Source organism: Saimiri boliviensis, chromosome 15 (assembly GCF_048565385.1).
Source record: "Saimiri boliviensis isolate mSaiBol1 chromosome 15, mSaiBol1.pri, whole genome shotgun sequence".
NCBI lineage: Eukaryota > Metazoa > Chordata > Mammalia > Primates > Cebidae > Saimiri > Saimiri boliviensis.
The window spans coordinates 92,190,805-92,210,922 of NC_133463.1; the positions used below are offsets into that span (position 1 = coordinate 92,190,805).

Here is a 20,118-nt window from a genome sequence, read left to right on the forward strand (position 1 = left end):
GTACTTGGGAGGCTGAGGCAGGAGAATTGCTTGAACCCAGGAGGTGGAGGTTGTGGTGAGACAAGATCGTGCTACTGCACTCCAGCCTGGGCAACAAGAGCAAAACTCTGTCAAAAAAAAAAAATTTAAACTTACAAAAATCAGCCAAGTGTGGTGCCACACACCTAAAGTTCCAGCTACTTGAGAGCTGAGGCCTGGGAATCACTTGAATCTGGGAAGCAGAGGTTGCAGCCAAGATCGTGCCACTGCACTCCAGTCTGTGCAACAGAGTGAGGATTTGTCTGGCAAAAAAAAAAAAGTTAAACAGGCCGGGTGTGGTGGCTGTAATCTTGGCACTTTGGGAAGCTGAGGTGAGAGGATCGCTTCAGCCTGGGAGTTGGAGGCTGCAGTGAGTTGTGATTATACTTCTGCACTCCAGCCTGACAAGCACCAACCTTTCTCGAAAGTAGTAATAATAATAAACGTTAAACACAGAGTTACCACCTGACCCAGCAATTCCACAACCAGGTAATGAAAATGTGTTCACACAGAAATCTGTACACCAATGTTCATGGTAGCATGACTCATCATAGCCAAAAAGTGGCAAAAGACCAAATGTCCTTCACCTGATGCATGAATAAGCAAATGCGGCCCATCCCTACAAGGGAATGAGCAGCCCGGGGAAGTCCAGAGGGCACCCGGCATGGCCTCAAAGGCCGGACAGCTGCAGGGCCCTTTGCACTGTGTAAAGGAGAAACCTGGAACCCAGCCGTGAGTGTCAGTGGAGGGATACTGAGGTGCCACATGAGGACACATGAACCATAGGGAGGCTGGGAAGAAGCAGAAAAGACTCTCAATGACGCAGGTGTGGCTGGGCACAGGACAGGAGGCCAGCAGGACCAGACGGACGGGCAGAGGCAGGCCCAGCTCCTTACAGAGCCCAGGACATGAGAGAAGATGTGGGGCCCCTCACAGAGCACAAGCAGCCTCCATGGCCAACCTGACTATACAAAGACTCAAAACCTTTTACATGCAAAAACCACTACAAATAAATTAAAACAGATTTTGGCTTTTTGGACACGTTTAGTGGAACATTTACAATATAAATTACAGACAAAGAGCTCATGTCCTTAATATACACATTTGAGCACAAAAAGATAAAACAAGCTATAGAAAAATGGGCAAAAGATAAGAGCAGGCAATTCACAAAGTGCACAGTAACACATGGAGGGTGCCTACTTCAGTGATCATAAGAGCCCCAGAGCCCGAGCTGCCCAGAAACCCCAGACACATGCCCAGGGATCTGGCAGGGGTAGCGGTCGACAGGCCCCGATGGCCGGGGTTGGTGCTGCTCACAGGAACCCCAAAGACAGCATGAGCATCACGCAAAGGCAAGCCTAGCAGTCCGTGATCAGAAATTCAGCAGCAGATGCACCTCCCAAAACACAGAATTACACAAGCAGACTGCAGCATTACTTGCAATTGCAGAATATTCAAAATTATCCACATGGCCAACACAGATGGGGGGGTGCACACAACAGAGGCCCAGGAAGCTCTAAAAAAAGGAGGAGGACAATCTCAATGGTCTGAGAGGAAGTGATGCTGAGGAGACTTTTTTTTTTTTTTTTTTTTGAGACGGAGTTTCGCTCTTGTTACCCAGGCTGGAGTGCAATGGCGCGATCTCGGCTCACCGCAACCTCCGCCTCCTGGGCTCAGGCAATTCTCCTGTCTCAGCCTCCCGAGTAGCTGGGATTACAGGCACGCGCCACCATGCCCAGCTAATTTTTTGTATCTTTAGTAGAGACGGGGTTTCACCATGTTGACCAGGATGGTCTCGATCTCTCGACCTCGTGATCCACCCGCCTCGGCCTCCCAAAGTGCTGGGATTACAGGCTTGAGAGGAGACGTTTTAAGTGGAAAAAGCAAATTGTGTAAAGGACACATAAACCATGATACCATTTGTGTAAGAAAGGAGGAGGATAAGAAAACATACCAACATCTGTTTATTCTTACGAACAGAAACCCAGGAGATAAACTGAAAACAAGATGAGTTTCTGCCTGCAGCAGGTAGGCGGGTGCAGAAAGGGCATGGGGTGGAGGCCCTGGTTCAATGTGCCTGTGTAGGGTTGGGGCCTTGGGGGCGTGCAAATGGCCTATATATTTAAAAGACAAAATTACAGCAGGAAGAATGGGAAGGTAGAGAAAAAATCTCTAACTGAATGTAATGAACCGCTGGGCGCGGTGGCTCAAGCCTGTAATCCCAGAACTTTGGGAGGCCGAGGCAGGTGGATCATGAGGTCAAGAGATCGAGACCATCCTGGTCAACATGGTGAAACCCTGTCTCTACTAAAAATACAAAAAATTAGCTGGGCATGGTGGCGCGTGCCTGTAATCCCAGCTACTCAGGAGGCTGAGGCAGGAGAATTGCCTGAGCCCAGAAGGCGGAGGTTGCGGTGAGCTGAGATCGCGCCATTGCACTCCAGCCTGGGTAACAAGAGCGAAACTCCGTCTCAAAAAAAAAAAAAGGAAGTAATGAACCAATGGATGTCAGAACCATAATGAAGAAAAGAGAAAGAGCTAATCCAAACAACTTATGAACATAGGCTGAGTCTCTGTTCCGCATTCCTGAGAGAAATGTGCATGTGAGGGAATGCAAATGAACGCTGACTTTTTTTAGTTCATATATTTTTGTAGTGGAATGGGTGAAGTAATTCTGAAACAATTTTAGACAAATTATCAGATGAGCAAGTGAGTAAACGTGCTGGTGTTCTTGGGAGCCAGGAAAGGAGAGATGTGACGGAAGAGGAGACCACAGAGCAACTCCCTGTGGGAGGGATAGGACTGGAGCACCGTGTAGGCTTGGCATTTCTAGGATGCGTGTGTGTGGAGGCATGCGTGCATGCTTGTGTACTTGTGTGCATGTGTGTGGAGGCCTGTATATTCTTGTGTACTTGTGTGCATGTGCGTGGAGCTGTGTATGCTTGTGTATCTGTGTGTGTGTGTAGCCATGCATACATGCTCACGTACTCGTGTATGTGTGGAGACATGTGTACACACTCGTGTACCCGTGTGCATGTATGTGAGGGCGTGTGTGCACATTTGTGTACCTGTGTGTAGCCATGCATGCATGCTCATGTACTCGTGTGTAGACATGGGTGAGCACTTGCGTACCTGTGTGTATGCGTGGAAGTGTGTGTGCACACTTGTGTACCTGTGTATGTGTGAGTGGAGGCATGCATATGAGCTTGTGAACCTGTGTGTATGTGTGTGCGCCTGAAGATGAGCATGTGTGCTTGGGTACCTATATGTGTACATGTGCACACATAACTCCTGCATAATTTTCTAGTTCTAGGGTTTCTAATTTCTAGTTTCTAGTTTCTAATTCTCTAGTTCTGAGGCCAAAAGCAAATACACTGCAGTAGTACTGAGTGTTCTAAGAACTCAGACCTTGTTGTCTAAGACTGGTCAGAAAACCCTAAAAGAAACCAGCACTCCCCAGACAGCTGATTCCAGGGCTGCGCAGGGCAGTTGTGCCAGGAGGAAGGAAGCACTCAGAGGAATGAGGACGTCAAGGACACAGGAGCCAATGAGACGCTCAGGGGCCTATCTGGGCACATGTGCACCAAGCCAGTGAAGGACAAGAGCAATGTAAACCCCCCAAAAACCCAACGGAGCTCAGAGCCCATGCCAACAAACAAATGAATGAATGAATATATGCCCTCTCTCAGGGCAGCGCTGAGAGCAGTACTCCTGCTCAGGTCAAGGCCGAGTGCTGATCCCAAGTATGGAAGGTGAGTGGGTTCTGGGAAACAAGGTTACACAGAGTCCTGCAGAGACCAACCACACAGACAGGGAGTCGGGGCCAGAGCACCTACAGGTGGCCAGGAGGCAGCAGCTGCACCGAGGAGCACACAAACGAGGCTTCCGTCAGGGTCGGAGGTCATGCTGCCAGGTGAGGGGCAGATGGACAGCAGTGTCTGCAGATGCAGGGCCCAGGAGGACCCAACAGCACCTGTGTAGTATCCTCCTGAAAAACTGTCAGGCAAGGCCGGGCGCAGTGGCTCACGAGGTCAAGAGATCGAGATCAAGCTGGTCAACATGGTGAAACCCCGTCTCTACCAAAAATACAAAAATTAGCTGGGCATGGTGGCGCGTGCCTGTAATCCCAGCTACTCAGGAGGCTGAGGCAGGAGAATTGCCTGAACCCGGGAGGCGGAGGGTGCGATGAGCCGAGATCGCGCCATTGCACTCCAGCCTGGGTAACAAGAGCGAAACTCCGTCTCAAAAAAACAAAAACAAAAACAAAAACAAACAAACAAAAAACTGTCAGGCAAACCCAAACCAAGGAACTCTCTATTTTATTTATTTACTGTGACACGGAGTCTCACTCTGTCGCTCAGGTTGGAGTGCAGTGGTGTGATCTCAGCTCACTGCAGCCTCAACCCCTCGGGTTCAAGGGATCTCCTCACCTCAGCCTCCCGAGCAGTTGAGACCATAGGCATCTGCCACCATGCCTGGCTAATTTTTGTATTTTTTTAGAGATGGGGCCTCACTAGGTTGCCCAGGCTGGAATGATCTATTTTAAATAGGGTGACTATTAGCTTAAAAATATCAATGTGACAAAAGGTGTGGAATTCTTCCAGATTAAAAAAGGCTAGGGAGAGAAAGGCAGTTGGGGTAGAGCCAACCTGGAGGCACGGGACGCTGTCTGAGATGGAACGGGGTCAGATTTACTCTTGGTAACAAGTGTCCTGAGCTACCTGGAAGACATCCTGAGGGAGCACATGCTCTCAGGCCACAACCCACCCCAAAAGTATTCAGAGGCGACAGGAGCAATGCTAGCCACAGGGTCTCTAGGTGAGGGCACTCTAGTACTCATGGGACTGTTCTTACTCTTGCAAGTTTTCTAGAAGCATGAAATTATTCCAAACAAAAGCCTACAAATTAGGGCTGAGCAGTGGCTTACATCTGTGAGCCTAGCACTTTGGGAGGCCTTGGCCTCCCGAAAGGATTACTTGAACCCAGGAGTTTAAGACCAGCCTGGGCAAGACAGAGAGACCTTATCTTTACAAGAAATTAAAAATCAGCTAGATGTGGTGGTGCATGACTGCAGTCCCAGCTAGCTGGGAGGCTGAGGTGGGAGGACTGCTTCAGCCCAGGAATTCAAGGCTGCAGAGAGCTATGATCGCACCACTGCACTCCAGCCTGGGCAACAGAGTGAGAGACCCTGTCTCATAAATAAATAAATAAATAAATTAGAAAGTCAACAATTAGAAAACTAAAAACAACGAATCATGGCGACCCGCATCTGCAGGATCGTGGGCCAGAGCCCTGAGGACAGCGCTGTGCACAGGTGGCACCGGCCATCCGGGCCTTGAACAGTCAGCAACTCGATGGAGAATCTTGCACCCACCCTGCTCTGCGTGCAACAAGGACTTGTTCCACCCACTCCTGTGGCCCAGGCGGCTCCATAGGTCGGTTGGCTCCTTACCGAGTGCTTGACCCTGGAATCCTTGCCTCTGGCAGGTCGACATTATGGCTCCTGCACTCGTAGTCCTGTGTCTGGGACATCGCTGTCTGCTTCCTCGTCGAGGTGGACCGATGTCAGTGGATCATCAGGACGACTTCAGCTTAGACAGGAAGGTGCCACACTGTGAGAAGGGAAAGGGAGAAGCAACACTGATTTGGAAAACGCCTGATCATACCAACCAGCGAGCCCGTCGCCACAGAGTGGCAGGACAGAATGAAGATGGACTCCATGGCACCCGTGAACTACCCCCGGACAGCCAACCCCATTCTCCAGTGCTCCTGCTGCCTGGCCCCTGAGTTGCAGCAAAGCCTGGCTAGACTCCCACGCAGCAGGAAGCATGCCCACCAGCCAGAATCCAGCCCACGCCAGCCTGAGACAGACACCCCCACTCCACGTGGGTCCCGGGCAGGTATAAGCCAAGCATGGCAGGACCGTGGGACCTGAGGACTGGGAGGGTGAACAGGACACAGGACCTGCTTCGACCTCACTCTCAGTCCCACGTCTGAGACTCACGAAGGCGACACCTGCTGGCAGTCACTGGGGAAGGATGTAGGACTGCAGGCACGGAACGGGCACAGCCGTGGCACAGGGCAGTGCTTGGGAGCAATCCTGTTCACACCTGACTTCTGAGCAGAACAGTGCCATGTTCACCAGGTATACAGCCCATCCTTGAAAAACGCTGGTCTGAGCTATGAGGGTCACTTATGCATGGATTTTCTTCCTCCTCTGCCTCCCCTGAGACAGCACAACCAAATTCCTTTCTGTTCCTTCTCCTCAGCCTACTTGATGCGCAGGTGACGAGGACGAAGATCTTTAGGATGATTCACTTCCACATAATGACAGCAGATATATTTTCTTTATGATTTTCTTAATACCATGTTCTCTAGCTGACTTTACAGGAAGAGCGCAGTAGGTATTACAAAAGCATACAAAACACACGTGGATTGACCGTTAGGTTACCCGAAGGCTTCCCATCAGCAGCAGGCTGTTCATAGTTAGGAGAAGGAGGCGGCAAAAGTAAGACGTGGGTTTTCTTTTTTTTTTTTTTTTTTTTTTTTGAGACGGAGTTTCGCTCTTGTTACCCAGGCTGGAGTGCAATGGCGCGATCTCGGCTCACCGCAACCTCCACCTCCTGGGTTCAGGCAATTCTCCTGCCTCACTCAGCCTCCTGAGTAGCTGGGATTACAGGCACATGCCACCATGCCCAGCTAATTTTTTGTATTTTTAGTAGAGACGGGGTTTCACCATGTTGACCAGGATGGTCTCGATCTCTCGACCTCGTGATCCACCCGCCTCAGCCTCCCAAAGTGCTGGGATTACAGGCTTGAGCCACCGCGCCCGGCCAGATGTGGGTTTTTGACCACCTGGTGGGGGTCATTGCCCCTAAACCCTGAGTTGTTCAAGGGTCAAGTGTGAAAAAAATGAACCTTGCCCTCTAGCTCATCCAATCCCGTACATAAAACTTAATTCTGGATACACTATAGGTCTAAATGTTAAAAGCAAAATAATAAAGCTTTTGAGGCTGGGCGCGGTGGCTCATGCCTGTAATCCCGGCACTTTGGGAGGCGGATCACGAGGTCAGGAGTTCAAGACCAGACTGGCCAACATGGTGAAACCCCGTCTGTACTAAAAAAATACAAAAACTAGCTGGGCATGGTGGCTCGTGCCTGTAATCCTAGCTACTTGGGAGGCTGAGGTAGGAGAATTGCTTGAAGCAGGACCCGGGAGGCGGAGGTTGCAGTGAGCCAAGACCGTGCCACTGCACTCCAGCCTGGGCTACAGAGTGACAATCCATCTCAAAAACTAATAATAATACATAAAAATAAAAAAATAAAGCTTTTGGAAAGAAATGTAGGGGAAAATCTTTGTGGCCTCAGAGTAGGCACAGATATCTTTATTGGACACACACACACACACAAACAGCACACAAAAGAAAAATTAACAAACTGGACTATAGTAAAATTAAGAACACCTGTTTATCAAGAAACCATAAAGTTAAAAAAATAAAACACATCCTAAGTGGGAGATATTTGCTACACTGAACATGTAAAATGTCGCGGGTGTGTGTATTCTGACAAAGGACCACATCCAGAATACATTAAAAACTCCTACCGATAAGTAAGGAAATCAGCCGGGTGTGGAGGCGTGTGTTTGTGGTCCCAGCTACTAGGGAGGATGAGGAGGGAGGACTGCTTGAGCCCAGGAGGTCAAGGCTGCAGTGAACTAGGACCGCACCACTGCATTCCACCATGGGTGACAGGGTGAGACCCTGTCTCCAAAAAAAGCCAGACACACTGAGTGCACACAGTACAGTTTCCTTTCATGAAGTTCAAGGCCAGGCAAAAGCAGCCTCTGCTGTTAGAAATCAGAACCAACGGCCTCTCACGTGGGTGGTGACAGGGAGGGACCAGTGGCTGCGTGGCTGCTCCTAGCCCTGGCACCACGATATCCACAGTGCGGGCTCACAGAAGCCACAGGGCCTCACGCACGTGCTGCCACACTTCAACAGTCTGCAGAACCGAGGCAGGGCACCGCCGCGGTGGGCACTTGCCCCCTCGTTCCCCGATGCCCCAGCTGGTATCAGTACAGGACCCCCCCAGAAGAGGCCATTCCATAGATTCTAACTGTGCTAACTCAAGGGGAAATAAAAAAGACTCAAGCACGAGGAGAGGGCACAGCCGGCGATGGGGCCCAACGGGCAGAGACACTGCAGGTCAATCGGAAACGTTCTCCACGTCCCAGACAGACTGTGAGGCCACAGGTCCAACCTACACTCACTCCACTCACAAGCAGGGGAACCACCTCCTTAGAGGAAACACGCTTTCTGTCACTTAAATCTCCTCTCTACCATTTAAATCTCCACACAACTATTTATTTAAATGCTAGAGACTGCTAGGAATGCTATTTTTAAAAATCAAACTCAGGCCGAGCGCAGTGGCTCACACCTGTAACACCAGCACTTTGGGAGGCTGAGGCGGGGGTATCATTTGAGGTCAAAAGTTCAAGAACAGCCTGGCCAATACAGCAAAACCCAATCTCTACTAAAAGTATAAAAATTAGTCAGGCGTGGTGACGCGTGCCTATAATCCCAGCTACTCGGGAGGCTGAGGCAGGAGAATCATTTGAACCCAGGAGGCGGAGGTTGCAGTGAGCTGAGATCATGCCACTGCACTACAGCCTGGGTGACAGAACAAGACTCTGTCTCAAAAAAAGGAAAAGAAACTCAAATTTTTAAAATTTCTTGGGAACAAGTGACCTGGTTGCATGGCTTCAGTCTTTCTGAAAAGTTTAACAGCACATCAGTGAACCTCTGAAAAGCTAAAAAGCATCCACCACAGCCCAAGAGCAACCCTGACCAGCCACTTCCCCTGGGCACCTGCTTTCCGTTCCCAGCCCACCCTTCCCCCATGAGTTCCAGTATGATCACTGACCTCCTCGTCGTTTTAGACTCAATCAGGCACTACCTCTCAAATGCACCAGGTCTGCCATCGGGTACCGTTAGTCCCCAAACTTTGCTTTTCATTTTGGAAGTTGTTTTAATTATTCTAGTCCTTTGCCTTTCTTTCTTTTTGAGACGAAGTTTCGCTCTTGCTGCCTAGGCTGGGGTGCAAGGGTGCAATCTTGGCTCACTGCAACCTCCACCTCCTGGGTTCAAGCAATTCTCCTGCCTCAGACTCTGGAGTATCTGGGATTATAGGCGCACGCCATGATGCCTGGCAAATTTTTGTATTTTTAGCAGAGATGGAGTTTCTCCATGTTGGTCAGGCTGGTCTCAAACTCCTGACCTCAGGTGATCCACCTGCCTGGGCCTCCCAAAGTGCTTCGATTATAGGTGTGAGCAACTGTGCCCTTTGCATTTCTATATGAATTTCAGAATCAGCTTCTAAATTTCTATAAAATAGCCTGCTGGGATTTTGATTGCAGTTATGTTGTATCTATACATGAGTATGAGGAAAACTAATATCTTCTGATCTGTAGCAAAATATATGTCTCTAGTTGGGTCTACTTCCTTTCAGCAACATTGTGTCATTTTTAGTGTACAAATCTTGCACATATTAGGTAGGTGTCACCCTAAGCATTTCATATTTATAAAGCTAAGCAAATATAATTTCCAATTTTTTGTTTCTAATACAGATAAATTGTTTTTATAGTTTGATCTTGTAACCATGATAAATTCACTTATTATTTCAATTCCTTTTTGTTTTTGCAGGTTTTCTGTACAGATGATCATGTCAACAGTGAATAAACTTTTACTTCTTTCTTTTTAAACTAGATTCTTTTATTTTACTTGTATAATTGCACTGGGAAGAACCTGCAATATATTACTGAACACAGTAAGAGTGAATGTCTGTGCCTTGCTCCTAATCTTAGGAAAGCATCCAGTCTTTTACCATTAAGTGTGATGTTGACTGTAACTTTTTCATAAACGTCTTTTGTAAGGTTGAGGAAATTCCTTTGTATTCTTAGTTTGCCAAGTTATTTTTAAAATCTGGAATGGATGTTGGATTTTGTAAAATACTTTTACTGTATCTAGTGAAATGATCACATGGTTTCTCTTTTTTAGTTTGATAATAGGTGGGTCCTATCAATTAATTTTCTAATCTTAAATCAATTACGTATTTCTTGTACAAATGCCAACTGGTCACAATGTTCTGTCCATTTTACATATTCTCAAATGTGATTTGCTACAATTTTAAGAATTTTTACATCTACATTCATATTCATTTTTGCATCTATTTTCTTCTTGTAACACCTTTGGTTTTGCTATCAGGGTAATACTGGAATAACAAAATGAGAAGTATTCCCTCCTCTCAAATTTCTGAGCGAGTTTATACAGAACTGCTATTATTTCTTCCTTAAATGTGTGGCAGACACCAGTGAAGCCAGATGGGCATGCCATTTCTTTGTGGGAAGGTTTTCAATTATACATCAAATCTGTTTAAGAGATACAGAGCTCAGCAGGTTCTAAAAATTTCTTCTTATGTGAGTATGTATGGTTTGTGTCTTTCAAGGAACTTGTCCATTTCATATAAAATTAATCACAGTTAGGCGGGGCGCGGTGGCTCAAGCCTGTAATGCCAGCACTTTGGGAGGCCGAGGCGGGTGGATCACGAGGTCAAGAGATCGAGACCATCCTGGTCAACATGGTGAAACCCCGTCTCTACTAAAAACACAAAAAATTAGCTGGGCATGGTGGCGCGTGCTTGTAATCCCAGCTACTCAGGAGGCTGAGGCAGGAGAATTGCCTGAACCCAGAAGGCAGAGGTTGCGGCGAGCCGAGATTGCGCCATTGCACTCCAGCCTGGGTAACAAGAGCGAAACTCCGTCTCAAAAAAAAAAAAAAAATTAATCACAGTTATTGGCATATGTTATTATACCATACTAGTGCTTTATAACTTCTTAAGAGCCACAGACTCAGCAGTGATGCCACATTTTTCATTTTTGATACTGGTATCAAAAATGTTTTATTTTTTTCACTTTTTCCTAATCAATCTGGCTAGAAGCTTGTCTATTTTACTGATTGCCTCAAAAAGTCAGCTTAATCAGTGTTTTTCCATTTTTCTGTTTTCATTAATTTCCACTTTGAGCTTTCTTTCTTTTGCATCTTTTAGACTTAATATGCTTTCCGTTTTCTAGTTTCCTAAGGTAGAAGCAGAGTTCGGTGATGTATACACTTAAAAAAAATTTAGGTATAGTGTTATAAAATTTTCCTCCGAATATAGCTTACATGACATCCAACAAATTTTGATATGCTGTATTTTCATTTTCATTCCATTCAAAAAGCTTTTTCTATTTTTTCTTTTTTGAGATGGAGTCTCACATCGTCCAGGCTGCAGTGCAGTGGCGCGATCTTGGCTTGCCACAACCTCCATCTCTTGGGTTCCAGCGATTCTCCAGCTCAACCTCCCCAGTAGCTTGGATTACAGGCATGTGCCACCACAGCTGACTAATTTTTTTGTATTTTTAATAGAGATGAGGTTGGCTGGGCTGGTCTCAAAATCCGCAGCTCAGGGGATTCTCCTGCCTCAGCCTCCCGAAGTGCTGGGATTACAGGCATGAACCCTGCGCCCAGCCTCAAAAAGCTTTCTAGTCTCTTTTGATTTCTTCTTTGACAAATGGAACATACACTCAATAACTAATCATCTTCCAGATATTTTTTATTGGTTTCTAACTATATTTTTCTCAGAGAACATAATTTATATTATTTGAATTTGCTCGACTTTATTGAGACTTTTTATGCCGCCCCCCCACCCCAATGGTCTATCCTGGTGACTATCCCACATGCAGTGGAAGGGATGTGCTGCCAGATGGCGTGCTGTAAAGCCAGTCGGGTCGGGACGGTTGACAGGAGTGCTGTATAAAGCCAGTCAGGTTGGGGCGGTTGCTAGTGCTGATACTCATTTCTGGTCTACTTGTTGTATAAGTCAGTGAGAATCCCAACTGCAACTGTGGATTTGACTATTTCTCCTTGCACTATCAGTTTTTGCTTCATGTATCTTATAGTTCTTTTATTAGGTGCATAGACATTTACACTGTCTTACTGATGAATTAATTTCTTTATCATGAAATATCTTTATCCTGGTAGTTTCCTTTGCTCTGAAATCAGAGCATTGGATATTACAGCACCTCTGGATTGCCTTCTATCAAAGTTAGAATTGTGTGACTTATCTATTTATTTATTTATTTATTTTGAGACAGAGTTTTGCTCTTGTTGCCCAGTCCGCTCACCGCAACCTCCACCTCCTGGGTTCAGGCAATTCTCCTGCCTCAGCCTCCTGAGTAGCTGGGATTACAGGCGCGCACCACCATGCCCAGCTAATTTCTGTATTTTTAGTAGAGACGGGGTTTCACCATGTTGACCAGGATGGTCTCGATCTCTTGACCTTGTGATCCACCCGCCTCGGCCTCCCAAAGTGCTGGGATTACAGGCGTGAGCCACCGCGCCTGGCCAGAATTGTGTAACATTTATCCTTCTTTTACTTTTAACCTGTTTATTTGTTTAAAGTTAAAGAGGGTGGCCACGTACAGCAGCTCATGCCTACAATCCCAGCACTTTAGGAGGCTGAAGCTGGAGGATCCCTTGAGGCCAGGAGTTCAATACCAGCTTGGGCAACATAGTGAGACCCTGTCTCTCAAAAAAAAAAAAAAAAAAAAAAAAAAGAGAAGAAAAAATTAGCCAGGCATGGTGGTATGCACCTGTAGTCCCAGCTACTCAGGAGGATGAGGCAGGAGAATTGCCTGAATCCAGGAGGCGGAGGCTGCAGTGAGCCGAGATCACACCATTGCACTCCAGCCTGGGCAACAAGAGCGAAACTCCATCTCAAAAAAAAAAAAAAAAAAGGAGGATGAGGCAGGAGAATCCCTTGAACCCAAGAGGTCAAAGTTGCAGTGAGCTATGATTACACCACTGCACTCTAGCCAGGATGATAGAGTGAGATCCTGTCTTTAAAAAAAAAAAAAAAAAAGCCGGGCGCAGTGGCTCAAGCCTGTAATCCCAGCACTTTGGGAGGCCGAGGCGGGTGGATCACGAGGTCAAGAGATCGAGACCGTCCTGGCCAACACGGTGAAACCCCGTCTCTACTAAAAATACAAAAAATTAGCTGGGCATGGTGGCGTGTGCCTGTAATCCCAGCTACTCAGGAGGCTGAGGCAGGAGAATTGCCTGAACCCAGGAGGCGGAGGTTGCGGTGAGCCGAGATCGCGCCATTGCACTCCAGCCTGGGTGACAAGAGCGAAACTCCGTCTCAAAAAATAAAAATAAAAAAAAAGAAGCTAAAAAGAAATGTATTTTAGCCAGCATATATTTGGCTATCGATATTTTTACGCAATCTGACTGTCTTGCTATATGCTACTTGTTCTATCTGTTCTTTGTTCCTCTTTTCCTTTCTGCCTTTTTTGGATTATTTATGTGGGTTAACTTTATCTCCACTGTTCACTTATCAGCTGTAATTTATTGCTTTGCTAGTTTACTAAATGCTTTTGGGTTTATAACACACATATATAATTTGTCATACTCTGCCTTCAAGTGCTATCATACCACCTCAAATACATGCGCTTACCATTTTCTTCTCTCCTGGCCTTTTACTTTTGCCATTTTTGTCAAATATTTTATTTCTGTGTATATTATAAATTCCTCACTCTGTTACATACTGTTCTTAAACAGTTATATTTTAAAGAAATTCAAGTAAGTATCATGTATTTACCCATGTAGTTACCATTTCCAGTATTCAGTTTTTTTTATAGATTCAGATTTCCACATGGTTTTGTTTTCCTTCAGCCTAAAGCATTTCTTTCAGTGAAGGTCTGACGGTAATGAACTATTTCAGCTGTTGTGTGTTTGAAAACATCTTTATTTCACCTTCACTTAAAAGATATTTAGGCAAAGAATTCTTGGTTGACAGTTTTTTTTCCTTTCAGCATCTTGAACACACTACCCCACGGTCTTCCCACTTGCATTGCTTCTCATGAGAAATCTGCTGTCATCTGTGTCTTTGTTCCTTCATGCACATAAGCCTCCTCTCCCCTGACCCCTGGCTGCTTGTAAGAGTTCTCTCTTTGTAACTCGTTTTGAGTAACTTGATTATGATGTGCCTTGTGTGATTTTCTTCATTTCTTGTGCTTAGGGGTCATTAAAGATGGTCAAATCATGTGACATGAATCCACTGGTCAACAAAGAAAAAAGAAAACAGGATGGTCAGATCTAGGTTTACAGCTTCCATCAAACTGTAAAGCTTTTCAGCTATCATGTCCTCAAATAATTCTTTTATTTAGGAATTCCAATTGCATAATTGTTAGGCCTCTGAAAGTTCTCCAACAACTCAATGATGCTCGTTTGTTTTGAAGTATTTTTCTTTTCCTTGTTTCAATTTGGAGAGTGTCTACTGCTTCGATTTTAAGTTCACTAACCTTCTTCAATAACTCAGTTGCCATTAATCCTACCCAGTGTATTTTGTACTTGGACATTTTAGTTTCAACTCTAATTTGGATCTTTTAAAACACTTCCATGTCTCTACTTAATGTGTTCAATCTTTCCTCTTGCTCTTTGAACATATGGAATACAGTTATAATAATTAATAAGCATTTGCTAAATCTAACATTAATGTCAGTTTTACATCAGTTTTGATTGATTTTTCACTCCAGTATGGGCTCTATTTTCCTGTTTCGTTCCATACCTGATCATCTTTGGTTGGATGTCAGACATTATGAAATTTACCTCTTGGAAAGCTACATATTTTTTGTATTCCTGTTACTTTTTTTTTTTTTGAGAGGGAGTTTCACTCTTGTTCAACCAGGCTGGAATGCAATGGCACAGTCTTGGCTCACTGCAATCTCCGCCTTCCAGTTCCAAGTGTTTCTCCTGCCTCAGCCACCCAAGTAGTTGGGATTACAGGCACCTGCTACCATGCCTCACTAACTTTTGTATTTTTAGTAGAGATAGGGTTCATCATGTTGGCCAGGCTGGTCTTGAACTCCTGGCGTCAAGTGATCCACCTACCTCAGCCTCTCCAAAGTGCTGGGATTACAGGTGTGCACGACCACACCCAGTCCGTTACTATTCTTAAGCTTAGTTTTGGATCTAGATATTTGAAAACTGAAAATATTTATTCTTGCTTCTAAAATTTGTCATGCAGCAGAGTAGCATTAATTCTAGGACTAACTATTCTCCATCCACTGAGGACTCTTACCACATGCCTTTTGAATTATGAAGTTTCTCAGTCAGCCTGCTAGCAACAGGCACTCTTCCTAGTGTTTTGAGAGCTCTGAGTACTTACTGTTCCCTCTAATCCTTCCACCAGGTGACTTTTTTCCCCCTGGTCTCTGGTAGTTTCCTCATGAATGCAATTATCAGTGTGATGTTGAAAACCAACAGGAATCCTCAGCACAACTCTGAGCTCTCTCTGTTTGCTGCTCTTCACTCTCTTATACCATTTCTTGCAAACTGTAGTCACGTTGGCCACCCCAGACTCAAAACTCCACCTCCTGAACTCAGGGAGTTTGCAAGGGTCTGCCTGGGTGTCCCTCTTTGAAAGATAACCTGGAAGGTCTCCTAATGTGGTAATCTGGGGAAACCATTGAGCTCACTTGATTTGATACTCATCTTACAGGAGCCACTACACTGTTGCTTCATGCCCAAAATTTTAAAAACCATTGTTGCATTATGTTTAATCCAGTTTCTTAATTTCTTCAGGTAGGAAGGTAAATTTAATCCCCGTTACTCTATTTTGTCCCTATGTGGAAGTCCTAGTATACTTGTTTAGTATTATATAGTTACACAAACACATCACTTGTGCTGTGACATTTATCTCCCCCACTACAGGGTAAGCCCCACTAAGGAAGAGACGGGCAGAGAGTAAGCAATCAGACATGTACTAAATAAGTAAACTCCTCAGTCCACATGGAATCTATTTTAGTATATTGGCTAACTTAAAATAATTGTTTTAAACTACATGCCATATGATTCAAAGTATATGATATTCTGGGAAAGACAACACTATATTGATGGTAAAAAGATCATGGTTCTTTTACCATTTAAGGAAAGGAGAGAGGGTTAAATGGGTGAAACACAGGGAATTATTTAAGATAGTGACATCATTCTGTATGATAGAGTAATTGTGGATACTTAACACTATGCATTTCTCAAAATCTACAGAACTTTACAACACAAGAAGTGAACCTCCATGTATACAAATTTAAAAAAAAAAAAACATTTAAGAGGTCAAGGAGTCTCAGAATGGAACATGAAATACAACAAAATAATCCAACTGTATTAAAATGTATGAAACAACCTCAATAAAGGAGGTGTAAGAAAAAGATGTTGGCCTAAGTAACTTTGGAAATAAGTGGAGTCAGTAAGACTAAAGGCAAAAAAGAAGTTACATATAACCACTGTAATGTTTTGTTTTTTTTTTTTTTTCTTTTTTGAGATGGAGTTTAGCTCTGTCACCCAGGCTGGAGTGCAGTGGCATGACCTCAGCTGACTGCAACCTTCACCTCCTGGGTTCAAGCGGTTCTCCCACCTCAGCCTCGTGAGTAGCTGGGATTACAGGTGCCCGCCACCATGCCCCACTAATTTTTGTATTTTTAGTAGAGATGGGGTTTCACCATGTTGGACAGGCTGGTCTCAAACTCCCGACCTCAGGTGATCCGCCTACCCTGGCCTCCCAAAGTGCTAAGATTATAGGCATGAGCCACTGTGCCCAGGCTAACACTGTGCCTGGCCTAACCACTGTAATCCAGTTGATGAAGTTGTTTCCCACGGGAGTATGAGTTAACTATTCTGACACTCCTACGTACATTGGAATTGAACAATTAAGTAAACGAATGACAGATGGTGGGGTCCAAGAGAATGGAGGAACAAGCAAGGGGAAGAGTCTAGAATCATCCACATGGTGTAGATTAAGGCTGGAGGCATCAGTATGAACTCATGTTTAACAAAGTACGTGGCTACAGACAGAAATACTTATAGACATGTACATACACATAGGTTAGTACACACAAAATATTTATTTGCTGTCAGCTGAGAGCGTCTAGAAGCAACAACAGCCCATAAGAACACAAGCACCTATAGTCCAGATCTTGATTCTGATACTGTTCAACGATAAAAGGAACCAGGAATCCTTGAAGAAATGACTGAAATGACGGAGGCAGAAAAGATACAAGATGAGCCTGGAGCATCCTGAGAGGTAGAGAGGAGGAAGGGCTAAAACCAAAGCAAGACTCTGGCAGTGATGGAGTATGTCAAAGGCACACAGGAGCCAAATGAAGAGCTCCAATGACCAGAGCTCGAGCAATCTGAGCAACAGATGAAGTCATTTTGGATTATAACCCAACGTGTAAGTATCTATGAATCCATACTGATATAAATAAATGACCAAATAAATAGGTGGGAGAATAGACAAATACTGCACTGGAAAAAAAAAAAAAAGTCTATGTAGACTGGCTCGAGAGCTCTGAGTACTGTTCCTGCTCTCAAGGATAAGGAGCAGAACTTCCCATTCCTAAAATGTGGGCTGAAGACAATGACTTCTTTCCAAACAGCACAGAAAAGCAGGGATGGGAAGGAACGTGAGAGCAGAGGAATCTGATGAGCACAGCCTCTGCCCAGGGATCAAGGTCCACCACAGTAAGTCATATTCGCGTGTACATTTGATATGAGGTGATGAAAATGGCACTTTGCCTCTGTGGCTCTTTTCCACAAACCTCTAACTCCAGTCTAATCCTGAGGAAAACAGATAAATCCTGACTGAGGCCCAGTCTGCAGAATACTTGACCACTATTCCACATACAGACTGTACATTTTAAAGGTTATTCCTCATTTTTTTTTTTTGTTTCTTTAATTGTAAATGGGCTTTTTCAAAGTTACATTTTGGTTTTTTTCAACATGAAAGTTATTGGGTTTTAGATATTTATTTGGTTACTTATTATTTTTATGACAACCATAGTGTCCTGTGCCAGGAAATTTTTCCAACATTTGTAACCATTATTTCTGTTTCATACCCAACTGCAGACAAAAATGTTCAGAATAATACTAAAGTCATGAGAGTAAGCATTTCTGTTTTGTTCTCAACTTTAGTAAAAATGATTCAAGCTTACCCTTTTAATTTTTCATTTTATTCACTTTAGACATTTATTTACCAACACACAGCTTTGAAAGATAAGGGCAGTGGATTTATACTTTCAATTCTAATGCCAATTTGTTTTCTTATTAATTTTACATTATCAATGTCTTAAATTATTATATTCTCCTTTACTTTGGGTTTTTTGAGACAGTCTCGCTCTGTCACCCAGGCTAGAATGCAGTGGCATCATCTTGGCTCACTACAACCTCTGCCTCCCAAGTTCAAGTAATTCTCCTGCCTCAGTCTCCAAAGTAGGTGGGACTACAGGCGCCCACCATCACACCCATCTAATTTTCATATTTTTTGTAGAGGGAGGGTTTCGCCATGTTGGCCATACAGGTCTTGAACTCCTGACCTCAAGTGATCCACCTGCCTTGGCCTCCCAACCTGCTGGGATCACAGGTGTGAGCAACTGTGTCTGGCCTATTAATATTCTCTTCTGAACCACAGTTTTCAGAGTTGTTCAGCCTCAGAGTTATCCATTCTCTGCCTTTACACACTGGGGTTTCCCATGATCTTCAAAGCTGGATTCCATGAGTGCTGCCTGAGGCTGTGTGTCCACAAATGCTTTACTGTCACATTGCACACAGAGACAGCAACTCAGCTTAGCGTGAATTCTTGGACGACACTCTTCCCATCCCTTTCAGAATCCCTCTAGCACAGCTCTGCTGCCTTCTGACCCAGACTGTTCCCTGCTATGAGTGGGGTGGGCTGGGTCTGCACAAAGGCTCCTCCTTTCACACTCAGGGGATTGAGCAAGTCTCACCATTTTGTATCCAGTTCTTCTAGGAATGTGACACCCTTTTGTCGTGCAAACCCAGGCCTTCCGTTATTCCAGAGAGGTTCTGCTTTCTTTGGTTTTCCCGCAAGCCTCTGTGTGCTGTTTCTTCTCTGTACTTTGTTAGAAACCACTGTCTATACCGGGTCCCTCGTTGGCCCTTCTGCTCAACGCCTTTTCTGTGACTTTTCATTTTTCTCTACACAGCACATTGTTTTCAAGTAGCCGGTCCTCTAGGTGGCTGCTTCTTTTTCCGCAGCATCCATGCCATTTCTTGCTGTAGAGGATGTGGGTCTGACATCTGTAATGGTTTCACTATCGACTTTTCTCAGCTTTGCCAGCTCACTTTATCTCCTGTTATCTTGTCTTACGTTGTCTTTGAACTTTTTAAAATCTTTATGTTTTGAATTTTATATTTACTTATATTACATATTACACATAAAATATATATTAAAATACATATTACAACATATGTACATTATAAATACTGTATTTATTACATAGAGAAGACTCCACATAAAATCCCCCAGTCTCCTGACTAGCGCCTCTGAATGTTCTCTTCACCCACTCTCTTAACCACGTTCTTTCCTTCTTTTTGTTTCTTTTTCCTATTTTTATGTTTGCGATAGAGTCTTGTTGAGTTGCCCAGACTGGAGTGCAGTGGCGTAATCGTGGCTCCCTGTAGTCTCGACCTCCTGGGATCAAGGGATCCTCCCGGCCCAGCCTCCTGAGTAGCTGGGACTACAGGCATGTGCCACCATGCCTGCCTAGAGATGGGGTCTCATTATATGGCTCAGGCTGGTATTGAACTCTTGAGCTCAAGTAATCCTCCTGCCTCAGCCTCCCAGAGTGCTGTGTTTACAAGTGTGCACCCTGTGCCCAGCTGCTTTTCTCCTTTCATGTCACATAAGGGTCGCATCCTTTCAAGCAAGGACAGGGACAGGACTGAGGGCAGGCTCAGATCAGATGGATCATTCCAGAACACTCCACTGCCAAGCCTTCTCACAGCCTCTGCTCTGGATGTTTCCAAGGGACACAGACCCAACTCAAACTAGAGAGAGATCTGTGGCTTCATCTAACACAACTGTCTGGTCTCAGACCCCAGGACTCACTCTTGCCTCATGGTTCTGCTTTGCTCTGACTGGCTGGGCTTTGGGACAGGATCTGTGTGCTGCTGGCAGCTGACTCAAAATCTACCAACACCAACACCT

At 44.9% G+C, this 20,118-nt stretch overlaps 1 protein-coding gene across 2 annotated transcripts in view; it reads right to left on the bottom strand.

Annotated features, from left to right (window-relative positions):
• ARHGAP39 (Rho GTPase activating protein 39) overlaps nucleotides 1–20,118 on the bottom strand; it is a 143,608-nt gene that overhangs the window by 65,235 nt on the left and 58,255 nt on the right. For both annotated transcript variants that reach the window (XM_039464741.2, XM_039464740.2), the window contains exon 2: nucleotides 5,471–5,630. In XM_039464741.2, coding sequence (XP_039320675.1) covers nucleotides 5,471–5,550 — 80 coding nt within the window. In that variant the 5' untranslated portion in view covers nucleotides 5,551–5,630. The remainder of the gene's footprint in view (nucleotides 1–5,470; nucleotides 5,631–20,118) is intronic.